At 36.6% G+C, this 12,228-nt stretch overlaps 1 protein-coding gene across 1 annotated transcript in view; it reads left to right on the top strand.

Moving 5' to 3' along the window:
- Positions 1-4,513, top strand: part of LOC114386691 (protein FORGETTER 1-like) — a 41,184-nt gene extending 36,671 nt beyond the window's left edge. Inside the window, exons 28-32 of the mRNA XM_028346728.1 lie at positions 1,657-1,710; positions 1,795-1,897; positions 2,436-2,564; positions 2,981-3,092; positions 4,074-4,513. Coding sequence (XP_028202529.1) covers positions 1,657-1,710; positions 1,795-1,897; positions 2,436-2,564; positions 2,981-3,092; positions 4,074-4,105 — 430 coding nt within the window. The 3' untranslated portion in view covers positions 4,106-4,513. The remainder of the gene's footprint in view (positions 1-1,656; positions 1,711-1,794; positions 1,898-2,435; positions 2,565-2,980; positions 3,093-4,073) is intronic.
- Positions 4,514-12,228: the final 7,715 nt, after the last annotated feature.

Raw genomic sequence — 12,228 nt, 5'->3', positions numbered from 1 at the left:
AAGTAACAGCAAAATCAACATTGGAATTTGAAAGTAAGCAGGTGGCTGAGGTATATATATAGACCTTTGATCCTCTGAACTAACTATAACAGAAACTAACACCAGTGAGGTGCCGTTAGCAGAAGCTAACAGCCCTTACTAACATATTACAAAACTGTTTTTACCTAGTCTGTGATGTGTAGGGTTGGGCACTGTTTTTTATGGCCTTTCATTTTCTGTTTATGTACTTGTCTCTTAGGAGATACTTTATCATATCTTCCTTGTAGTACCTCTGGTACTATTATTATCATATATATAATATTATCTTTGGCCATTCAAAAAAAAAAAAACAAAACTGTTTTTACAGTTATACAAACACATACTCTAATACTTTCTCCTTCAGGCAGACCATTCATATCTAAAGATGTCCTTTTTAATGAGTCATAGTCTCCTTATGTGACACCCTCTACCCTCACAAATATAAATAAGTAACTAAATAAATCATATAAAATTTATGTAAGAGTTTATAAACACATAATAATAAAAGAAGAAAAAAAAACATGCAAAATTAATTAATAATTTTTTTTAAAACATTTAATTTAAATCAATTCAAAAGGATAAAAGATTCACATCCACTTAGTGAAAATATAATAGAAATTGTTCGAATAAAAAATAAAGTTATCCCGGCTCAAAACAAGGTCGTCCATTCTAAATAAATAATAAAAAAAACTGAAATAGAAAAGTATAATGCAATTATATCATTCAGTAAATCATAACATGCGAAGTAAATCCTATGCCCCAATGTCACACTTATCAGAGCATATCCCTATCACAGATTAAGTCTTGCCATCTCTAGCATGTGACTCATCATATGAAGGCTCACCTGAAACAAAGTGGCAATCAGCCCAAACACAAACACACACCGAGAGTGAGTTATCACATTCGTATATAATAAAACATTAGAGCATGTGAAACATATAATACTTAAAGTTGAATTTATATAAATAACATTACTTCACAACATCGCACACATTATTCACACCCATCCAAGTTCACACACTCCATAAAATAACATCAACCACAATTGTTAACTCAATGAAATTCAAATACAAGCGTTATGCAACAATTATACCAAGACTCAAGCCTATATGCAATGTGGTACCATGTCAATGAAAAACAACATTGGGGCGCTTAGAAATACATGACAAGACACACCACACAATGAGTATACTAGCTCACTCTCACTAAGTAAAATCATAAGGTGACCACAATTGTTGACACCCCTGTTTCTGCTTCTCCTAGTCCTGTATCCTCCTCTTTGGACACTGCATCTTCTCCTCCCAGACCAACAAATATTCTTCCAATGCAAACTAGATCAAAATCCGGTATACATCAACCCAGAATTTATCTTCTCTTAGAATTCTGTTATTATGGAATGAAAAAATGGAAATAGAATCTGGAGAAAATCAATATCATTGATGTTAGTTAATATGAAGAGAAATTGATCTCTGGTAAAATTGTCTTTTAGTATTTATTTGAGTAGCATGGCCATGGCTTAAAATCTTGTTGACATAAAATAAAAAAGGAAATTGGTAATAGAAAAGAGCTATTTTGGTCATTATGGTCATTGTTCATAATGATCTGATTATGTCAGTATTTCCTTTTATTTTGTTCCAGTTCCGCTTCGGGTATGTATAAAACAGTTCGCCCCCCTGTTGGTGAATCGAACAGGTATTTATTTTCCTGTAATCAGGCCTTGTTGATCTGTTCAGTTTAATTGTGTTTTTAACCACCATTTCCTTCCAAAATATATAGGGAGATGCCTCTTTCTGAATTAAAAAGTAAATATAGAAAAATTTCATCTCTGGAGAAGGCTCAGTCTGGTTGGGAAGAAGAATATAAAGTTTCATCAAAACAGGTATATTTCTTCATTAAGTTACTTTTCCCTATTAGTAAATTTGCAAGAAAATCGATGTGATTAAAATGTTGAAACCTTGAGGATTTACGCAGTCAAGGACAGTTTGTGACTTTGCGGGTGCCAGTTTTACTTGAACACAAAATAAACAACAGTTTATTTTATTTATTTGTTACAGCCATTGTTCGTATAGAATATCATTCCCCTTTTACTGTTTGCGTCTTTATTAATCTATTTATATGTAAAATCCACAAAAGAAAAAGACAAGGGAACAAAGGAAACATTCATACGCAAATGCACCAAGAACTTTGTTCTTTATACTGCCCTCTTAATAACTGATATGCTATTGCCCTTTCTAATTACTGTCAACACCTGGGACAATTGTCATGTATCATGAACTGGCCTTGCTGTATTATATATCCTGTATAACCTCATGATCAATAGGGTAGTACCTACAAATACATTTGTATGGAAGGCGAGAAAATATGTACTCCGTGCTGATTTTGTTGTCTTACATTACTTCTTTTGCCTTTGTTGGCAGTGCATGCATGGTCCCAACTGCAAGATTGGCAACTTTTGTACAGTTGGTAGAAGACTACAGGAAGTAAATGTCTTGGGTGGCCTCATCCTTCCTGTTTGGGGAGCCGTAGAAAAGGCTCTTTCAAAGCAGGTACTCTCCAGCCTATAAGATGCCAGGAACTTAAACATTTTATTGAAAAGACCTATTAATGAATCTGGTTATATGAGCTGAATTTTTAAATGATGAGGTTTTCAGTGTGAATAATCTAGCTGCTGGCTTGGATTATGATATCAGTTGATATGATTTATTATAGTATTATTCACACAAACCCTGTCTGGAGGGTACAGTAACCTTTGAAGTCCAGAAGAATTTATTTCTTTCGTGAAATTTTTTCTGAGGGTCTTTGGTTCCTCCTTGTTGAATAGTTGAATCATTATACTTTACTCGTGACTCTTGAACTTGCGACTGATTATAAGATGTTTTTGATTGACAGTACTTTTAGAAATTGCTTAAGATATATTTATTTCTCTTTGAAGAAAACTAACTGCAAAACAAAATCTGTACAGGCCCGCCTAAGCCATAGGAGGCTACGTGTTGTACGCATTGAAACTACTGTGGATACGCAACGTATTGTTGGGCTTCTTGTTCCTAATGCTGCTGTGGAAACTGTGCTTCAAGGTTCTCTCTCTCTAAAAGACTTAAGTACCACATCAAGTAGTTTATTCTATTCAACATGGGACTCCTAACAGAAATCCACATTTCTGAATATGCATTCATGATCTGCCTACATTAAAATAAAAAATGGATAATTGTTTGTAAATGTTCTTGGTAAGTGACTTTTTTGGACTTAGGTATTATTCCTTTTGACTACTTAGGTGCAACTTTGGACTGAATTTAAGATTGAAGAACTGTTTATTTTTCCCTGAACTCCTTTTTATAGTTGTTGAAAAAAGTTGACCTTTAAATGCATATAAAATGGTTATCGTTAAGATAACTTGTGCAAACATATGGAAAGGATTTCCCTGTAACTATAAGATTGCATCAATGGGTCAACCTCAGGCACTTACCTTTTGCCTTGGTTTTGGGTTTACTTACTAATAATATGCAGGTTTGTACCTCAATGTGTGCTTCTTGTAGGTTGTATAGTTTTGTGCAGAAGCTCTGGAATAACCTGTTTTTCAATAGAGTTAGATCCAGTACCATGAATAGAAGTTTTGCAAAAACATGGACTAACAATGGCTTGGGGTTGGAGGTGAAAATGAGAGAGATCTCGCTATATGGCAAGTCATGCAATTTAGATATCTTGGATTTAACGTGAAAAGTATCATAGAGATAGAGACGTAAATCATAGGATCCAAGTTGGATAGAGGAAATGGAGTGATTTAGGTGTTATTTGTGATGAAAAGGTGCTTCCTAAAAGGAAGATTTCAACATACAGTCATTCGGCTAACAGTGCTCTATGGTATTGATTGTTGAGAAGTGTCAACACGAGCATAAACAAAGTGTTGCAAACACGAAATTTGAGCCTGATGGGCAAATTGTTTTCAGTTCAGCTCCTGAAATAATTAATAGATGGATTTTCTTTGTACTTTGTTCTTTTTCGTTTTTGGTCAATTGTGATGAAGAAACTAACCCAGTTTTATCTGAAATCATTTGCAGGTTTAGCGTGGGTTCAAGAAATTGATGATTGACATGTGACAATAGGCTTTGCTCAATTTTTTGTTAACGAAGTTTAAATTTAGGTACCACCTGTGGCAGTTGATTGCACTACCACCAATATGGGTGTCTATGAATGTCAACTTGCAATTTTTTGGGAGAAGACTCAACATTGGTGGAAATTTTTTGACGAGAATGACTCATTCATTCTCTACGCCGGGCAACACAATTGTGCAGTCTCATTTTAGTTATTACTTTTCACCCATTTTGGGATATAATTTGATTTTGTATATTTGTAAAGATGATTAACTGAAAAAGTGAAATAGTAGGTAGCTTAGGTTGTATCACATTTAGTCCCGTCTGAATCTGAACTAGTTTGTACTAGATACCATGAACGATTACTGAAATCATAGTTGAAGTATTGCTTAATTCATTTTGAGCAACATGGATTGTCCAGTCATAGTATAGACGAGCATACACAACTCAAATTATTTGTCTGCACCAGATGAGAACTTATCATCACTGAAATAGAATCTTGGTTGTTGGGTGAGACCTCTCTCAAGCTTCTCACTTGCCTACAAAACAATCACTTGATTTGTGACTCTATTATACGCTATCTTGCATTGCTAATAGAGCCATAGGCATTGGCAGAATTTCCTGAAGGAATTGCATCTATTAAAGTTTCATCGATCTAACAACCACTCATCAGAATTACACCATCTAGATGGCGGGGATTGGTTGATGCAGTTTATGTGTCATATTCCATGGCAGGTTTTGCCACAAATTATCGTCTATATCCAAGTTTTGCTTAAGAAACTTTGGCTAGACTACCCTCCAACCCCAACTTCATGAAATTCTTTACTTTAGGGCTAGTATCTTTCCCAAAATTACCATGAAGTGAAAGTGGCAATGACCTATTCTTTACTTTAGTGCTCACGTGGAAGTTCAATGTTCCTATCATCAACAGCTTTATCGTCATGCTTGTGTCCATGATGGCGCAAAGCTGAAGGGATATGAATTTCACGAGACTTAATCGCATCTTCAACACTAGGATGTACAAAAATGGACAATCCAAAGTTGAAACTATAACCAACTCCTTCTCTCTACCATTTCCTATCTGCACCTTTGCAATTAGGGGGTGTTGCTATGTGCATCATGCAAATTGCTGTTACATCCAACATAACTTACTCCTTTCGTAAAATTGATACGGATTGGGCTTACGAATTGAACTTCTGACTTTCGCATTATTAGCATCACGTTCTAATCAACTGAGCTAATAGGTTAGTTATGTTATAAAATAATTAATGTTGTTATATATAATACTAAAATTTTTAATGTATATTTAATGTGTATGAAAATTTAGATAATAAATTGTGACAATTAATTTTGATATAATAATTAATATGTTTACATATATGAATTGTAAATAAAAGTCATAGGTTTATTAACATAAATCTATTAATATATTTGTTGACCTTATTACAATTAATTTTGATATAATAATGTGAATAAAATAGTATATGAACACTTCCCTTTTTCGTGATAGTCTTTGAGATTGGGCGCTCGAGTTTACTTTATGACAGTATTATACTGTGTATGCATAAGAGTGGACGCTCATTGAATATAGTGTGTTGGACGCAAGGTTAAAATAGAGTATACTCTCTATAGATGTGGACGATATTCCTTTAACATAATAATCCTGTCCACTTGTCAAAAACTGATTAGAATGTCAATAATTTATACTTATGTTATACATCAAAATCTAGGTTGGATGAGACGCATGATCATCTAGACCTAACAATCTTCCTTTTTTTAATAATGACAAATAATATAAATTTTGATTCAAAGAACAATTATAAGAGAGAATGTGATGTAGTTAAACTCCCACTGAGTTCAAGCATGGCAAGGAAATGATATGTATACATATGTATAAAAAAAATATCAAGAGAAATGTAACAAATAAAAGAGAATATGTGTGTGTGTGTATGTGTGCATGCGTGTATGTGAATACTTCGAGTCTACTTTTATATATAAAAAACTTTTCATTACAATCAAAATTTTTATTTCTCCCCCTTTTGTCATAAGCAAAAAGTTGGGTTTGAAGATAGAAAAATTGAAGAACATCATTGTCAATCTTAAGAGGTTGGTGGTGGCCGAGGTTGGGAAGGTGGTGGAGAGGATGAAGGTGGTGGTGGTATCGGAGCCAAGGGTTGTGGTGGAGGTTCAAGAGAAGCAGGTATAAAGGGTGGTATAGGTGTAGGTGTAGGGGGAGCAATAGCTCCAAGCATTGACAATTGAGCTTGTTGAATGTTCTGTAAGAGGACGACGTCAAGGTTGGAAAACTGTCTTATAGTGGCATTCTGCAAAGAAAGGCGAAACTACTCATTCTCTTGTCGTTGTCGTTCTACAGGTGACTTTATTGCTTGGTTGATCATATCCTGAACTTGATCACGAGTGATGGCAGCAGGTTGTGCATAATTGAGAGGAGTGGGGCCAGAACTTGTGGAATATACAATAACGACATCAACACCATTTTCGCCCTTATCTCAAGAAGTGTCTTTATTGATGCAAGATTTGGAATAAGTGGTTCAACTTCATTGGCCATAGTTGCATTGGATGCTTCACTAGTCTCGTTTATGACATTAGTGTCGTCGACAACACTGTCGTCCACAACTTTGGCAAATGCCTCAGCTTGAACAATGGCGTTAGCTTCTTTCTCAATAGCTTCTTTCGCAACACTCTCAATAGTAGCAGAACCAAAAACAACTTTCATCTTCTGTTGATCCTCATGGATCTTAGTCATGTGGGCTACCATTTGAGCTTCCGTCATCTACCTCAAGTTGTAAGTTCCCCTTATGGAATGGAAAGAAGCTAAAGAAGACGTTGGATGAAGGAGTAGCTATCATCATCTCTTGTGAAGCAGACACAAGCATCATCAAAGTGATACGTCTTGGCAGGTTGTAACACTTGAACAACGTTTCATGGAACAACAATATCACTTCCATCATTGCCCAAAGGTGGAAGCTTTTTGGGAATCCATCCACACTATTTGACTCCAGAAGGTCCTCGCATTGTGAGCATCAACATTTCAGATTAGCTACTTCCCATGAAACAATGAGCTCAAATTTCGGGGATGGTTCACAATCTCTACCTCATCTACCTTGAAGGAATTTTTTCCTTGTAGCTCAAAGCCTTTCTTTTTGGCATCGTCTCATACTGGTAAGCAAGGACAAACCCGATCAGCAACCATCATGATGTCAGTTGCCCTAGATATATGCAGACTAGAAGGGTACGTTGTGGCTTGATCATCCAAGTAGATTTTTTCATGTAACTTTCCAAGGGATGAGTGATCTTCATCAGAGAGTTGGATGTCTGCAGGATGCACTGGCAATAGTCTCGTAATGGGCATCTACAAGTGCACCTTCTTTTCAAACTGAACCTTGGGAGGTTCCACTTCTTGTGAAGGGTCTTTGCTTTGTTTGCTGAATAGTTCCTGAGAGGTACTACCTTGAGTACTCTTCTGATCTTTGTTCTTCTTCATATTGTGCCAAACTTGAGAGGGTGTCATCTCAGTGGAGGGTCGAACCGGTTAATGAGTGCCAAGTGCCAAGTGCCAGCCAATTAGGAGGCATCTTGGCAATAGTGGATTGAACTGGACGAGTCCAAGTTGGAGGAGGAAAATGGACTATAGCATCTGATGGTAAGGCCTTAAATTAAGATGGAATGGAATGTGCTCATAGTCCAAACGCGTCTAGATGGGTGCTTCAGCAGATGCGGTTTCCCTTAGCATTGGTTCAATTAAAGTGACTTTTGAATAGGGAGAGAGCAGTGTACGATAACCTTGAGAGAAACGTTGTTCATCCGTTAATGGCTCCCTTGGAGTTTCCCTTCTGAACCTTTCCAAGTGTAAAGGAGAGGGAGGTGGATGTGGTAAAGTGGTTAGTGCAGACTTGTGGAGGGGTATAATTGGAGTGTCATTAGTGGATTCACCATTTGATGAGGAGGAGGACTGACTCTTCCTTGTTTTCAATGAAGGAAATTGCTTATTCTTTATCACCAATCTTTGGATTGGCTTTGGTAGCCCTTATCTTGACCCGTTAGGGAATGAATGAAGAAGGAACGGACGCACGAGGTTCAGCTACAAGTTGAGCCTTCTTGGCTCTCTTGGGAGTAGGTGCATCAAGAGCGACAACTTTCTGCTTTTGATGGGCCATTTGTACTAGTCCTTCATTATCATCATCAGTCTCACTCAAGTCATTTATCCTTTGTGCGAACTAGATTCACTGTGGGAGGACACTTAGGAGCGAACACAGCAGACTTGTGCCTTCTCTTGGTCCTATGTTCCTTGGCTAAAAGCTCCTCTTCTTCTTCATCCCACTGGGATTGTTTTCTGTTTTTCTTCTTCTTTTGCTACTTAGCCATGATCTTCTTAATTTTCCTTGAGATGCCAAAGTTATCTAGACCTAGGCCTTCATCAGCAATGGACTTGTCCAGCCTCTTATGTTTTCTCTTGTTGATGGCTTCCATTTCCACTTCTGGAGTCTCCTTTAAGCTTTGTTCCAAGGTCATTTTCTTAGCCTTTAGGTTAGTCTTGCAAAGCTTTTGTTGTTTAGCAACCACTGAACCCTTAACTATTAAAGTGTGCTTGGAATCCTCGTCGATCTTGTTGAACACATGATAGACTCCTTAATCCCATAGAAGCTTGTTGATGAGGGCTACATAGTAGATATTGTCCAGACCACCTAAGCCCTTGAGACTCCTCAAGATGTTGCTGTATACTGTGTGTGGAAGGTCAAATTGGAGGTTTTCCATCAAGTGAAACAGTATAAACTTGTGGAGATTAGAGAAGGTTGTCTTAAAGCCAGCTTTGTGAAGCACACTCTTATTCAGAATGTTGGCTAGTATTTTTGCCTTCTTACACATCAGGTTGTAGATGATAGTCTTCTGATCGCTAGCCTTGTCAGCATTGTCTTTGTAGAGAGCTTTAGTGACGTGTGAGTCATAGTTCTTCTCCTAACCCTCTTGGTAAGTGTTGTCCTCTCGCTTTAGCAATGGTGTCATTGGATAGTACGACCTTTACTCCCAAAACCTTGGTGGCTATGGTTTTCTTGTTGACGAACTCAGCATGTCGTCAAAAGGTCCTAATTAGTTCTAGATAGATGGTTTGGGGATTGTTAAAGAAATGTCTGGCACCACAAAACAACAGGATTTCATTCAGTTTTAGACCTATTTTTTTGAGTTCTTAGATATCGAAAAAAATTTCTACGTGAATGGAAGGCTCATTGTCAGTATGGATGGTGGTGATTTCCATGGTTGGGATAGACGTAGTGACGAGGGTGTTTGTAGAGGCCATTCGAGAGGGAAGAAAGCTAGGGTTTGAAAAACTTAGAGGGAAGTTCAAGTGTTTGCAAGGAGAGTGTAATCCCAAGAGTTTCAACGTAGGGGGTTTTTATAGTGGCCTTTTTTACTTTTTTAAAAACAATCATTCGGCCCGCTTCCCGAAACTAACTTAGCATGAAGCATTAAAATGTTTCGCAAAGGAAAAATGTTGCATTTTATAAGAGTATGACATATCGTTCATATATTGAACATTGTGAGTGTGTGGTAATGGCCAATGGAGGATATGTCCTTGGATGCACTAGTGGACGAATATGGATATTAAATTAATCATTTACAGAGATCTTTCCAAGTTGACTCCTTAACATAATCAACCTTTCTTCAATTAATGGTTTTGTAAAAATATCAACAAGCTATTCATCAATGGGTACAAATTGTAAATCCATTGTACCATTTTGAACATGATCTCTTATAAAATGATGTTTAATTTATATATGTTTTGGTTTGGAATGTGATGTTGGGTTTTTTTTAAAGACTTATAGCAGCTCTATTATCCCAATAGATAGGAATTTTACTCTCTTAGATGCTATAGTCTTCAAGCTGGTTCTTTATCCATAGAAGTTGAGCGCAACAGCTTGCTGCTGACATGTATCCTGCTTTAGTAGTGGATAATGCAGTTGATCCCTGCTTCTTGCATATCCATGTGATTAAGTTGCCTCCTATCAAGTGACAAATTCCACTTGTACTTTTCCTTTCAACTTTATCACTAGCATAGTCTGCATCACAATAGTTTGTGACCTTGAAACTTTGTCTTTTTTTTAAGAGAAGACCAATGTTAAAAGTTCCAATTAAATATCTGAATATATGTTTATCTATAGTTAAATGAACTTCCCCTTGGTTCCTTTTGGAACCTAGCGCATAAACAATTGAATATTATATCAGGCCTGGATGTAGTAAGGTAGAGCGGTGAGCTAATCATTGCTCTGTACTGGGTCCCATCCACCTTCATTGATTCCTCATCCAGTCCAAGATATGTAGTGGGATGCATATGCGTCTTCATCTCTTTTGCATTGCTCATGTTGAACTTCTTTAATAGTTCTTTCACATACTTGGTTTGATGAATATAAATGCCTTGTGGTGTTTGCTTTATTTACAATCCTAGAAAGAACTTCATCTCACCCATCATGCTCATTTCGAACTTAGTTTGCATTAACTTAGAGAAATCTTCACAGAGCATTTCATTAGTGTACCAAAGATAATGTCATCCATATATGCGTGTACTAGTATAAATTGAGACTCATAATTCTTATGAAAGAGAGTTGTGCCAACCTTTCCTCGTTCAAAACCATTTTCTAAAAGAAATGAACTTAGTTTCTCATACCAGGCTCTAGGAGCTTCTTTAAGTCCATATAATGCTTTGTTGAGTTTAAAAACATGTTGAGGAAGGGTTTCATTTTCAAATCCAAGAGTTTTTTCAACATAAACTTCCTCTAGGATTAAGCCATTTAAAAATGCACTTTTTACATCCATTTGCTACAACTTCATATTACTATAGGCCGCAAATGAAAGCAAGATGTGTATTGCTTCAAAATGTGCAACATGTGCAAAGGTTTTTGTGTAGTCTATACCTTCCTATTATGAGTAAAATTTAGCATCTAATATTTCCTTGTTTCTCACAACTTTACCTTTTTCGTCCAATTTGTTATGAAATACCTATTTTGCTCCAACTGCTTCATTTCCTTTCGTAATTTAACGAGCCTCTAGACATCATTCTTTTGAAACTGGTCAAGCTCTTCTTGCATCACTTTCACCCCGTTGTCGTCTTGCATTGCCTCGCTGATGTGTTTAGGCTGCATCTCAGAGATTAGTGTAGTGTGTCCTTGTGTTTTTAATGACAATCTGGTTTGAACATGATCTGTTGGATCACCTATGATTTGACTCTTTGGATGTTTCCTTCTCATAATGCGTCCAACAGGTTCTTTGATTTCAGCATGAGCTTCTTGTTGAGTGGACACATGCATCTCTGATTCCTGTCAGGATGAGCTAGTAATTGTTGTGCTATCATCCAGCCGTAAATATGCAAAAGATTCATCTAGCTCTGATAATTCTTTATCATTCTTATTTTCGTCAAATATTGTATGGGTAGCTTCTTCAACAACTAAGGTTTTGGAATTGTACACTCCGAATGCCTTTGAAGTTTCAAAATATCCAAGAAATATCCCAAAATAACTTTTTGAGTCAAATTTTCCCAGACTATCTTTTGTATTAAGAATGAAACACTTGCACCCAAAAGGATAAAAATATGATATGTTGGGTTTTTGCCCCTTCCACAATTCATAGGGAGTCTTTTTCAAGATGGGTCTTAGATAAGTTTTGTTTTGAAGATAGCAGGCAGTATTCACTGCTTTAACCCATAAGTGCTTAAGGGTTGAGTTATCATTTAGCACGGTTCTGTTGGACAAGTGGCCTTAGAAATTTTAAGAAGGGGGGTTGAATTAAGATTTTGTTGACTATTCCTAATTGAAAAACTTCCCTTTCTTAGATATTCCCTAGATTCAATTATTTCTTTAATTGTAAGTTACTCGAATAACAAATAAGAAGAAGTAAACTTAAAGAAATATAAACACAACAAAAAGTAAAAGAGATTAAGGAAAGAGAGAATGCAAATCCAGATTTATACTGGTTCGGCCACAACCCATGCCTACGTCCAGTCCCCAAGCAACCCGCTTGAGATTTCCACTATCATTGTAAAATCCTTTACAAGCAATGAACCACAAAGGACTTCCCTCCTTTGTGTTCAGTGATTACAACCAAGAAGTTA

This window comes from Glycine soja, chromosome 15 (genome assembly GCF_004193775.1).
Source record: "Glycine soja cultivar W05 chromosome 15, ASM419377v2, whole genome shotgun sequence".
In the NCBI taxonomy this organism is placed as follows: domain Eukaryota; kingdom Viridiplantae; phylum Streptophyta; class Magnoliopsida; order Fabales; family Fabaceae; genus Glycine; species Glycine soja.
Note: the sequence above shows the minus strand (reverse complement) of the source record. Positions and strands in the feature narration are given on the sequence as shown.